Below are 12564 nucleotides of genomic sequence, written 5' to 3'. Positions count from 1 at the left end.
TTTGCACCTTAGTGCTCAATGCTGATACATACTATACATACTATATGGTCAGAACATGGGCACGCCTTGGTCTTTTTCTGACACAACCCTGTCTTGCTCGTCAGTCAATGGACACCAGACTCAATGGAACCCTGTACTTGATGTTAACCATAACATCATACATATCAACATTATTTAAGTGCAACATCAATGAAACCACATATTAGGTGCTAACAAACCACCATAAATGTTCTGGAACCTCCAGTAGCAACTTAATGCACAGTTAAACCCTGGGCTAAAGAGACAGGGGTCACTCCTAGGCCTGTGATTCAACAACCTTTGTTCCTCTATCACCATCTGGAATATATATTGTATATCAGTAAATATTGCCCTTGTACATCTTTTCCCTTGATCCACCATTTTATGATAGTCTGTGTGCTCCCTCAGAGATCAGCTGACAGGAAGTAATGCAGTTTTAACTGTAACAGGAAGTAGTGTGGGAGCAAAAGAATACTGCCCATTCATTGGCTGATGGGGCCTAGCATGTATGTGTGCCTTGGCTTGTTTGTGTGCACTGTGAATCCTATGTTCCCAGGGGGCGGCCCTTAGTACATAGGGATGAAAAAAGACCAGAGTCCATCAAGTTCAACCCCTCCAAGTAAACCCAGCACACACAACCTATACTTATCAATCTATACACTCACATACATAAACTATATACATAAGTGGACCTAATGCCAAAGAATATCAAGAATGAGCTAAAAGAACCTATGAACCTAATTACTCCTTTCCCCTCCACAAACACCTTCATACAGCACTCGCCTATGCAAGAAAACCCTTAGGTATTTTCAATTTCCAGGTTGCCACCACTGAAGGAGTTAAAATGCTGAAGGTTTGATGGGGGAAATAGCAGAAAATGAAATTGCTAATACCTGATAAAACTGACGTAAGTGACCTAAGTTACTGGGTCCCCATCCCCCAAGTATTCAGAAAGGATGATATATTTAAATTGTTCAAATGCCTGGATGCCCACCAGGCTTTCCTGGGATTACCAATGGCTACGATATCTTGTAAGCTCTTGGTACAATATCCATGCTGTGAGCATATATAGTTTGGATTGGTTTCTTGATTAATTGCAAATAAAAAAAAACCAGAGACTGCGCATTTCCTAAAAAAAAGCATATTGAATTTCAGTCTGATAGAATTATAGACCAACTTGCTCCATCTAAGAGAGGAAGAAACCATTGTGATTATATAGTACCGACTGAGACGTCCAATAAACATACGACTTAGACCTAAAATAATTCTGTAATCTGAGTAAATCTGAGTAATGTCATTTCCCCATACCTCCTTTTTGTTTTACCAACAATTCTTTATGTGTGACCTTGCTTTGTATCTGCAACAGAAGCAGAGATAACAGATGCAGTCACACAACTTTTGCCACGGTCGTTGCATTATTTGATTTTAAAGCCTTGCATTTGTGGATATTTGCACTCAGCACCACTGGCTTTTGTCACCTACTCTTCCAAATCACAAGCAGTGCTCTAAAAGGCAAAAATTTTCCGTTATGGATTTGCCGTCATATTCTACATGTTATTATTGGTGAACATTTTCGGGAAGCCACTAAAAATTTTAGCCATAAAAAAAGACAACAACATTCCATAGACCAGGGGTGGGCAAACTTTTAGGCTCAGGGGCCACATTGACTTTTAAGGTTTGACAGACGGGCCGGGTCAGTGCCATCTCCGCTCGTCAGTCCCCTAGGTTTTGTGTCGCTGTGTTTACATGCAGTCTTGACGCCAAGTCTCGCGTGATGAGACTTGCGGAGTCGGGATTTTCTGAAGGAGATCTGAGACTGCGGTCTCTGTTAGGAAAGGTGAGACACACCAATCCTCGGCGGGCCGGATTAAAAAAAGACCAAGGGGCCGGACATGGCCCGCGGGCTGTAGTTTGCCGACCCCTACCATAGACCCAAATGTATTTTGCATGAAAAAAATAGGTGCAAAAACAATGGGAGTTGCCAGGAGTTGAGGCCAATGTTACCAGGCCTAAGGCGCATCAGCAACATTAGGATACCCCTTATACCTGTTACCCATATAATAGATCCCATACCTGCCCCATCATTCCATATACCTTCTGATAATATCTGAGGATTGTTTCCACAACTTTATCAGCATCGCTTTACATGTGACCTGAATACTGATAGATTTCAGCATCACTGCTATAATGACAGTCACAACCTCCATCTGTGCAATCACAGCCTTTGCTCCCATAGTGCTGCCTCCGATTTCCACTCTCGGCGCAAAATCTACATTTTGTAATGGCTTTTGTATGAACACACGTCCCAACACATATTTCATTACACGTTCTTCACACTTGTAAATTACATCAATCAAATTTAAATATATCTGTCACAAAGGTGGGTTGTTTTATGTGCACAATTCCATGTTCGACACCTGCAAAGCCTGAAAAGCCTGTATTTGTTCTTCATTATATTATGATCACTTGTGGAACCTCAATTTCCTCCATCACTCAAAGCTCCTGCGTTGCCTGTGCTGTTTCAGATCTCAATTGTCTCACATCAGCTGCACTTATAATGTTCTTATCTTCAATGCAAAGGATCCTGACAACTTGCAATTTCAGGTACTAGTCTATCAAGTCAGACAGATGAAATTAGCAGGTTTGTGCTGCATTGCTTTTCTAACCCTGGACAAAATGGAGATCTTGGTTGATGCTTCTCAGCGGGACTTGTAACTTTAAGAGCCATATTTCCAGTTTTTTGCTAGTGCAGAGAGCACAATTGCACTGTGAGAGATGTGAGTTCTCCATGGACCCCTATAGCAAAAAAGGTAAAATTGTGCCCACCACTAAACCATTAGGTGGGGGTACAATTAGGCTGTGACCACAAAACTCATATAAACAGAAACAAGAGCCCCTCTGTACTTAACCATTACAAATATATATAGGCCATTAATACATTCTGTGCATTAAGCTATTAAGCATTGCCCTCCTTTTGGACCCCACTTCATGCCATTTTGCCTTTAATGTACATAGCCAATTAATTCAATATCAAGTTCAAAGCCCGAGGGGGCCAGTTATATAACCATTAAATTACCCTGCTTATCTGTCCTTAGTTGAGAAAAATGTTAATCATAATTTGCATATTACCTTTTACAGCAGTCATGGAACATTCATGGAACCCTTGGGAACCGCACTAACCGATTCAATGTCTTGTGTTACATATGGTGTTACTTACTATAATGTTCATTTCTTACATTCATCTTTTTACCATGGTTGGAGCACTGGGCTTTGGATATTTCAGCAGTATGATTCTCTGTGATTATTAATGGTGTGACTTTTATTTTGATAATGTCCATGATGAGGGCAGTCCTTAATGCTGGTGTGGCCTGGAACTAAGTACCCTGCACAGGACCATCTTATATTTAAACCAACCAGCACCTCTCCATTCGTTAAACTACATCCTCACACTGCTCTGGTGTCATCAGGTGCGCCCTATTGTCCTGGTTTAAAACCCTGCAAAGGTGGCAACCCTAAGTGTGGGAGTAAAAGGCAGAACTCTGCCCATTCATTGGCTGATGGGGCCTAGCATGTATGTGTGCCTTGGCTTGTTTGTGTGCACTGTGACTCCTATGATCCCAGGGGGCGGCCCTTAGTACTTAAAATTGCAATTTTCTATTTAGGATTACCCAATGGCACATACTACTATGAACATGGCTTATTTAGATGAAGCAGAGTTATACATATGAGCTGTTTATGCAATATAATTTCATAGAGACCTACGTTGTTTGGGGGTATAGTTTCCCTTTAAAGGACAGTTACTGTTCATTTGGGATTCTGCACTTGCACTGACCCTGCTGACAAATAGTAGTAGCCAATGTTTCTCCTGTTTTCCACAGCTGTAAACTTGGATTTCCGTTCTCTCTGGATTCCATCTGAGCCGACTCAAACCTCTGTCTATTTCCCATACAACTTCGAGTCCCCCTTGCAGCCCGTACAAACCCACAGAACCAAATGTGGATGCCGTTGGGAGGTGCAGATGCATTCCTGGCTGTGCTAATGATATTCTATTACAAGGCACACTGTAGCAGAAATAATTGCTCCCCGCTCATGCTAAGACATTCCTGGGCCGCTATTTATATGGCTGAATGTTTGTCTAATTGCAGTGCAAGGTGCCTCGGTGGTAATTGCTAACCCCTGCCATCCTGGGAAACATCTTGTTCTCATCTCTAAGCGCATAGGGGATTTAAAGGGAAAGCTTTAGCCCTTCATACGTCCTCTAGTATCAGCTTTGGTTATCATGATATGTCTTCCTTTAATAACAATTCCCATGAATCCCACCCAGTAATTACAAGCTTTCTAATCATTCCGCGAAAACATGAAACGTTACATTAAAATACAAATGATGCACCCTGCGGTTCCATTGATAGAGCCGTGACATTGCCCCCCTCCCCGCTCATTGCTCCCAAACAGGGGTAAAAAAAAACAAAAACTGCCCATTACCAGTCAACAAGAAAAAGAATGGTATGGGGGGGGGGGGGCACAAACATTGGGGGGGTTAAGAAAAGTCCATTTCATGCAAGTGAAATCACACCCCTAAGATGACTCCCATAGCAAAGGCATTAAATATTTAATTAGCTGATAAAGAATATTCTAATAGAAGGAGAAGGCACAGAACAGCACCTGGGGTGGGGGGGAGAAAAATACTCAGTTTTAAATTCAATTCACAAGATTTTGTAATGATTATGGAGTAAAATACAGAGCACACGTCTTTGCAACAGCAGCTGGATCTAAGTTACACTTTTATTTTGCGTCACACTAAGGTAAATGTAGGAGGCAATAGTATGTATAATCTCTGGCCTTTGCTTCATTTTGTTTTTGTTCCATTTATAACGATATTCATAAATGTTTCATTTATGCTTCATGTCTGAATGATGTACAAGTTATAAGTTACAAGGACAGGCTTCCGTAGGGTTGCCACCCAGCTGGTATTTGACCAGCCTAGCCAGCAAGTTGCAAGCTAGTGCCAGTATTACAAAATTATCACCAATATACCTGCCAGTAAATTTGTATGGTTGGCAATCCTACCTATAAATCCTCCCTTTTCTGGCTCTCTCCGATCAGCCCCTTTTAAACAAAGACAATTTTCCCATTTCCCTGCCCAACACATCCATTTCCCTGCCCAACACACTCATTTCCCTGCCCAACACATCCATTTCCCTGTCCAACACACTCATTTCTCTGCCCAACACACCCATTTCCCTGCCCAACACACTCATTTCTCTGCCCAACACACCCATTTCTCTACCCAACACACCCATTTCTCTGCCTAACACACCCATTTCCCCGCCCCTAGGTCTATTCCCCTGCCTAGCCTGACCATTTCCCCGCCCCTAGGTCTATTCCCCTGCCTAGCCCGACCATTTCCCCGCCCCCTAGGTCTATTCCCCTGCCTAGCCCAACCATTTCCCCGCCCCCTAGGTCTATTCCCCTGCCTAGCCCGACCATTTCCCCGCCCCATAGGTCTATTCCCCTGCCTAGCCCGACCATTTCCCCGCCCCATAGGTCTATTCCCCTGCCTAGCCCGACCATTTCCCCGCCTCATAGGTCTATTCCCCTGCCTAGCCTGACCATTTCCCCGCCCCCTAGGTCTATTCCCCTGCCTATCCCGACCATTTCCCTGCCCCATAGGTCTATTCCCCTGCCTAGCCTGACCAGTTCCCCGCCCCCTAGGTCTATTCCCCTGCCTAGCCCGACCATTTCCCTGCCCCATAGGTCTATTCCCCTGCCTAGACTGACCATTTCCCCGCCCCCTAGGTCTATTCCCCTGCCTAGCCCGACCATTTCCCCGCCCCATAGGTCTATTCCCCTGCCTAGCCCGACCATTTCCCTGCCCCATAGGTCTATTCCCCTGCCTAGCCCGACCATTTCCCCGCCCCATAGGTCTATTCCCCTGCCTAGCCCGACCATTTCCCCGCCCCCTAGGTCTATTCCCCTGCCTAGCCCGACCATTTCCCTGCCCCATAGGTCTATTCCCCTGCCTAGCCCGACCATTTCCCCGCCCCATAGGTCTCTTCCCCTGACTAGCCTGACCATTTCCCCGCCCCATAGGTCTATTCCCCTGCCTAGCCCGACCATTTCCCCGCCCCCTAGGTCTATTCCCCTGCCTAGCCCGACCATTTCCCTGCCCCATAGGTCTATTCCCCTGCCTAGCCCGACCATTTCCCCGCCCCATAGGTCTCTTCCCCTGACTAGCCTGACCATTTTCCCGCCCCCTAGGTCTATTCCCCTGCCTAGCCTGACCAGTTCCCTGCCCCATAGGTCTATTCCCCTGCCTAGCCTGACCAGTTCCCCGCCCCATAGGTCTATTCCCCTGCCTAGCCCGACCATTTCCCTGCCCCATAGGTCTATTCCCCTGCCTAACTAGACCATTTCCCCGCCCTATGATGTCATCACCCGCCCCCAAGCAACATCACTGCCCACCCCAAACCAGAAATAGGGCCTGAAGGTAAGAGCAAGTGTGCAGCAAATCTTCCATATGGGGGGCAGACTAAGAGGCCGGGGTTCAATTTTTGCACCAGGGGCTGTTTTCCCCTAGTTGCGCCACTGCAACAGTCTGCATTTCACAATGTTGTTTTCAGCGTCGGACTGGGCCGCCAGGGTACTGGAAAAAAACCCTGTGGGCTCCGACGATCCCCCCTGTGATCCACCGTCTCTCTCCCCCAATGTGCTGCAGGTATGTTTCTTTTAGGAGCACATGGGGGAGGGGTCTGGAGGTGTTGGGGGTCTCTGGGGGTGTGTGAAGGTAGCAGGGGCCATTGCGGAGTGCAGGGGCCCCTGAGGCAGATGCCCCGGTGGGCCCTACACCCCCCAGTCTGACCCTGGTTGTTTTCATGAGGGGAAGCAAGAAGAATGCAAGTAGGTAGGGTTGCCACATTTGGTGTATAGATGAGGGGGGGAACCAAAAGGGACAGATCTATGATGCATTTGGGGTGGGCCTGTGACATGTTTTGGGATGGAGCTGCTACACCATCAGGCAAAGGAGAGGGAGAATCAGCGAGTGCGAAAGAGGTATTGGGCAGGATGGAGGGGGAGTGGGGGGCAGAACTGGGGTGGATCAGGGTTGGGCCAGAGGCTGAACAACTAGGTAGTTCGAATTTACTGGCAAGTATATTCCCAGTATATTTTTAATACCAGCCCCGGTATTTTACCAGCCAGTCTGGTGAAATACTGGCCGAGTGACAATCCTATATGTAGGCTTTCCCCCAACTGCCCCCTACCCGTCACCTAACCTACATGCCAGTCAGTGCTCATGGTTGGGTGCAGGTCCCAAAAGACCCATATGCTTACTGCCTGCCTTTGGGAAGGCTGCACTCTGCACCTTGCTAATAATTTAGAAACTATAAAAAATAAATTATGAAGACCAATTGCAAAGTTGCTAGGATTCGGACATTTCTAAAAGTTAACTACTGGTTTAATGAATTATTAAAGTGTCAAACAAAAGTCCTTAGTTTTGATCCCTTGTCTGATATTTACCCCTACAAACATCCACCGGGAGGGTATAATATGGGCCCCAGTCTGATTGTCTTGCTTCAAATGTATATTTCCCCCTCTCCCTGCCGGCTGTTGCAGGACAGAATGAAAACACAGCGGCGCAGCTGCACGGTCCCTGCTCGCAGAACTAGAACCCAGTGCCAGGAAATAGATATCATCCTCCGCTATCATGGGTGGTCTCTTGGGACCGGCAGAATGTCTTTATTTGTTCATTAATTTTTATGTTCTCAGGAATATTTCTGCAGGGGGGGTGGCGGCTGATTTATATATACCGACTTTACTCAAAGAAACATATAGGGGCTGATTTATTAAAATCTGAGTTTGTGTTTTTTTCATGATCCAAGGAAAAAATGCGGCGAAAAAACATGAATGCGAATAGACTCAAAAATATTCTTACTGAGACAGTATTAAAATATTACTATTACTAAGGCAACGGCACCACCTACAATAATCAAACAACCCCGCCAAACATTATATATACAGGGTAAGTACACTGTGGTCCCCAGCCAATTATTATTATTATTATTATTAACATTTATTTATAAAGCGCCAACATATCCCGCAGCGCTGTACAATATGTGGGTTACATACATTGGACATACAGAGTAACATATAAAGCAACCAATAACCGATACAAGAGGTGAAGAGGGCCAATGACAATCTCCATCAGCTCTCTCATATTTCTAACATAGGCAGGGAAGGAAGTTACAATTTTTGTATTGTAGAGGCTACCAGGAGAAGGGTTTGCATTGGAGAACTTGATTTATATAGGAATTTAGATTTGTGTAGTTTTAGAGTTTTTTTCAACCACTGCTAAACTCACATTTTTAAACACACAAATGTTTCCTTATTTATTAAAAAAATGCAACAAACAAAAAACCTCGGACACCAAAATGTGTAAAAAAAAAAAAAAGGAATACCCCAAATATTAAACTTTACATCATTTTAAACTAATAGCTCATCCCCCCCAAAAAATTTTAAAAAAAATCAAATACCTCCAAGTCAGGGGTCCCCAACCACCGAGCCGCAGACCAGTGCCGGCCCGTGGGCTGTGTTACAATGGGCCGCCTCTGATCCCTGCATTGGTTACAAAGTGGTGTTTGGAAGATGTTCATAACGCTGCATATGACATGATGATGCGCCAACGCATATAGCATTAAGAACAGTCCATGGCACAAAAAAGGTAGGGGACCTCTGCTCCAAGTGACATGGCCACAAAAAAAAGTGCCTAGGGCGGCTCCCATTGACTTCTACATGACCTTGACAGCTTTTTACATTCAGGTTTTATGCAGTTTTGATGCATAATAAATGGCAAAAATGATTGTCTTTTTAAAGAAAAAATTGTATTTTATAGCAAAATAATACAAATTGATAAATCAGCCCCTAAGCCTCATTATTCTCTGCCAATGACCATAAAGCTACAACTTATATGGCTCCTATTACATGTAGCACTGTCTGCATCTTATTGTTGTGAGAGTGGGTCCATGGGATTAGGTTCTGCCTTACAGGCCCAGTCTGACACTGATACCCTATACAGTAATATATACACATATTACAATGTGATGCTGCAGTAAAATGTCAGGCTATTACAAGGGGAATGTATATTTTCATTCTCCAAACCCCAGTAGGGGACGTAGCTCCTGCCTCTCTCCTGATGCTGAATTTGGCAGTGCTTGCTGAAGCCGACACATGTTCCTAGTGACCCTTTTAGCCTCATCCTAGTAGTGCCGGAAGCGCTCAGAGGTTTCCAGCGACAGCAGATTTGTACGTTTTGCCCTTTTGTCTGTGCCACCTTGGCCTTGCCCCTCTCCCTCAGCGCCCGGAGATGCAGCCCTCGAGCCTCCCGAGCTGTAGGAGTTGCATTGGAGAGCTGTAGGCACTCGGCACATCTTGTTTGGCCACAGATTGAGCTTTTGTACAAATCTTAGAGCTTCTTGTACAATAAAATAGAGTTGAAGCAAGGCTAGATTATACATTCACAGAGTAGGTTCCCAGCCAGGAACATAACAGGCACATAACAGGTGCTTGGCACAGATGCTCCCTGACTCATTCTCTTGGTATGAACTTTCCAAGTTTCTGTATAATTAAAAAAATCACACTCCAGCGGTGGAACTAAATGCTAGTGGGATCCATATAGGGTTGCCACCTGGCCAGTGTTTGACCAGCCTAGTCAATAAATCACCAGCTAAGGCACCAGTATTACAAATTTATCAGCAGTGTACTTGCCGGTAAATTTGTAATGGCCTATAAATCCCTTCCTTCCCTGACCCTCTCTGCTACTGATCACCCTTTATAACTATGGGCCCACCTCTGTTCCCCCTATAACCCCGCCCACTCTGACCATTTACCAGCCCTATCCACTCCCAGCCTGCCCATTTCACCACACCTTACATCATAGCCCCACCCCCATATGATGTCACATCTCACCCCCCAACCCTAAGACAGTTATTAGTCATAGAAAAAGTTGGCAACCCTAGATCCACAATCGTTTAGGGTCAGCAGTATGGAGCAGACCTCCTTATAGAGCGTCAGTGAGCTTTCCTATACAGAGTGCAGCCAAACCCCAGATGCAACTTGTGTCCAGGATCAAAGTAAATGACCCCTACGATGTCATAGGTTGCTGTGATGTCACTTTCTTTAATCCCTTATTACAGGAAAAGGGGAATAGGGAAAGAAGAAGTTCTTTTATCCAATACATTTTCTTTAATCCCCACATGTAATGTCCCTGTATAGCCCAGAAATGCCACAACAAAAACACCACACGCAAAGGGAGCGTCGAAGGGTGTAGGCCACAAAGGAACCCTCTGTGTTAAGAAAAGAAGCCAGGGAAGACCAGGAACAAAAGTTTTGCACCCGCTCTGGCAGCAAGTGCAGGAAGGCTAAGGGCTGCGAAATCACGCCTACCTACATTATATATATATATATATCTGTCAGACCAGGACCACATTGATGCAATAATATTGACCAATAAGCAGGGCTAGGGGTGTTCTTACCAGATGTAGGGACTATTTTGGGGCCCCACAACTGGGTGGTGCTGACTAAGGCTGCACTTTCAGAGTCTCTTAATGCAAAACTGTGATGTATACTCCTGAGTGGGGAAGCTGGTGCTGGAGGTGTACTGCTGTACGGGGGGGGGCTATGGGCCCAATAAGTCCAATTGGCCAGCCCTGCCAATAAGCTGCTTACTCTTTTTATTGGCCTGCTTAAGGACCAAGTCCATCTGGTATGAGCTACTTCTGGCACCCCAAGTTATCAAAATAGAACTCTGCGGGGTCATTTATCAACACTGGGAAAATTTGCCTGTGGGCAGTAACCTATAGCAACCAATCAGTGACTGGCTTTTTCTAGCCAGCTGTAGGCAGAACAATGAATGCAACAATTTGATTGGTTGCCATGGGCCTATTTGCTCAGTGTTGATAAATGACCCCCTAGTGCATAACAGCCATTGGGGGGGGGGGGGCGCTGAGATGCAACAAGATCTAGAAGACCATGGGGAAGGTTTTTATACTCTTTTTATGGACTTCACAAGTGCATTTGCCAGAAGCAACCAATTAGGATTTAGCTTTCATTTTCCAGCTTATAGTAAACTGTTTAAAATGCATTTTTGATTGGAAGCTCTTTGCAAATTCACCCCTACTCATAAATCTGCCCCTATTTATTGGGTTTTCCTGGAATACAACTCCAAGATAGTTCAACAACAACAACAACAACAACAGAAGGGCTAGAAACATGTGATAGGTCATGACAGTAAGAAGTTATGCAAAGGGAGTGAGGAAAAGTGAGGGGGGGGGGAAGAGAGACTGGGAAGGAAAGGGAGAAAGTGAAAAACTGAGTGTGAAAAAGTGAGTGAGAGAAAGGCAGAGAGAATGAAGGAAAAGAAGATAGAAGAAATTGAAAGAGAGAGAAATAACTGGAGATAGAAAGAAGTAAGGAGAAGAGAGATCTGGATTTAGGGAGCAGGAATAGACTGTGGGCTAAAGCTGAAAGTGACTTTGCTCACTTATTTATAGGGGGTTCTCCTCAGTCAAATCTCATGAAGCCCTGACAGGGGCAACAGCAGCAGGAGGCTAGGGTGCAAAGTAACTGACCTTGTCCCTTGTGCAGAGAGTGTGGGTTATCCCGGTGAAGCCTTGTGCCGTGGCAAATAGCCAGAAGTAAAGGGAATGTGCAGAAAATGAAATATCTGCAGGCCGGCCTCTCTGCATACATTGCATGGCTTGGACGGAGAAGGGGGGAGAAGATATTCATGAAAATCCCACAGCCAGGCCAAGCTGAGATACATATAGCAGAAGGGGACACTAGAGCAGATTGCACTGGAGAGATGCAGGAGTAGAGTAAAGACACATAGGGAAAGGCTACATTCCTCGCTCCTATTTTTTTTTTTCCTTAAGGGAAGGGGAGTGATTTGAGTTTCCAGTGTCTGGTTTCTAGAGAGGGGGGTTTAATCCAGGAGTTCCCAGGGAGTTCCTCTCCTGTCTCATTTACATAGTACACATGGGCTAGAATTTCACTGCTAACCTGCCTCTCCCTGGGCATACGGTGTATTTCCTGCTGGATCTCAATCAAGACCACCTTCTGTTCATCAAAAGGCACATTCATATCATTGTGGGCTTTGTACCATATTAGTTTGAAATGAAACAATGTTTAATGCAACCCATAACCACCAATCAGACATTTGCTTTCATTATTCCAGCTAAACTAGACAGGTATAAGCTAACTCCAGATTGGTTGCTAATGGTTGTTAGATTACATGTTATTACTAAGATCTATGGAGTAAATATAGGGAGCACAGCAGGGTCGGACTGGGGGGTGAAGGGCCCACCGGGGCTCCCGTCCCAGGGGCCCTGCAGGTGCCTCCAGCCAGGCACATTCCCTAACCCCCCTCGCAGGGCCCCCCCACCCGCGGTCCTCCTCCGAGTGCGTAAATTTGACGCGTCAGGGGAGGATCGGTCGGGAGGGGGAGCGCCAGCAAGGGTCGGGTCTGGGCCGCCGGGGCCCACTAGAGCCAGGGCC

The 12564-nt window shown here is 45.5% G+C and overlaps 1 protein-coding gene across 2 annotated transcripts in view; it reads right to left on the bottom strand.

The window, feature by feature from the left end:
• Positions 1–11904, bottom strand: part of adamts12 (ADAM metallopeptidase with thrombospondin type 1 motif 12) — a 340375-nt gene extending 328471 nt beyond the window's left edge. Inside the window, exon 1 of one of the 2 annotated variants that reach the window (XM_031894766.1) lies at positions 11640–11904. In XM_031894766.1, the coding sequence (XP_031750626.1) occupies positions 11640–11799 (160 nt within the window). In that variant the 5' untranslated portion in view covers positions 11800–11904. The remainder of the gene's footprint in view (positions 1–11639) is intronic. The other variant, XM_018090830.2, reaches the window with a different exon arrangement.
• Between the last annotated feature and the right edge of the window lie 660 nt (positions 11905–12564).

Source organism: Xenopus tropicalis, chromosome 1 (genome assembly GCF_000004195.4).
Source record: "Xenopus tropicalis strain Nigerian chromosome 1, UCB_Xtro_10.0, whole genome shotgun sequence".
Classification (NCBI taxonomy): domain Eukaryota; kingdom Metazoa; phylum Chordata; class Amphibia; order Anura; family Pipidae; genus Xenopus; species Xenopus tropicalis.
The sequence above is the reverse complement of the archived record's forward strand: the minus strand, read 5'-3'. Positions and strand labels throughout refer to the sequence as shown.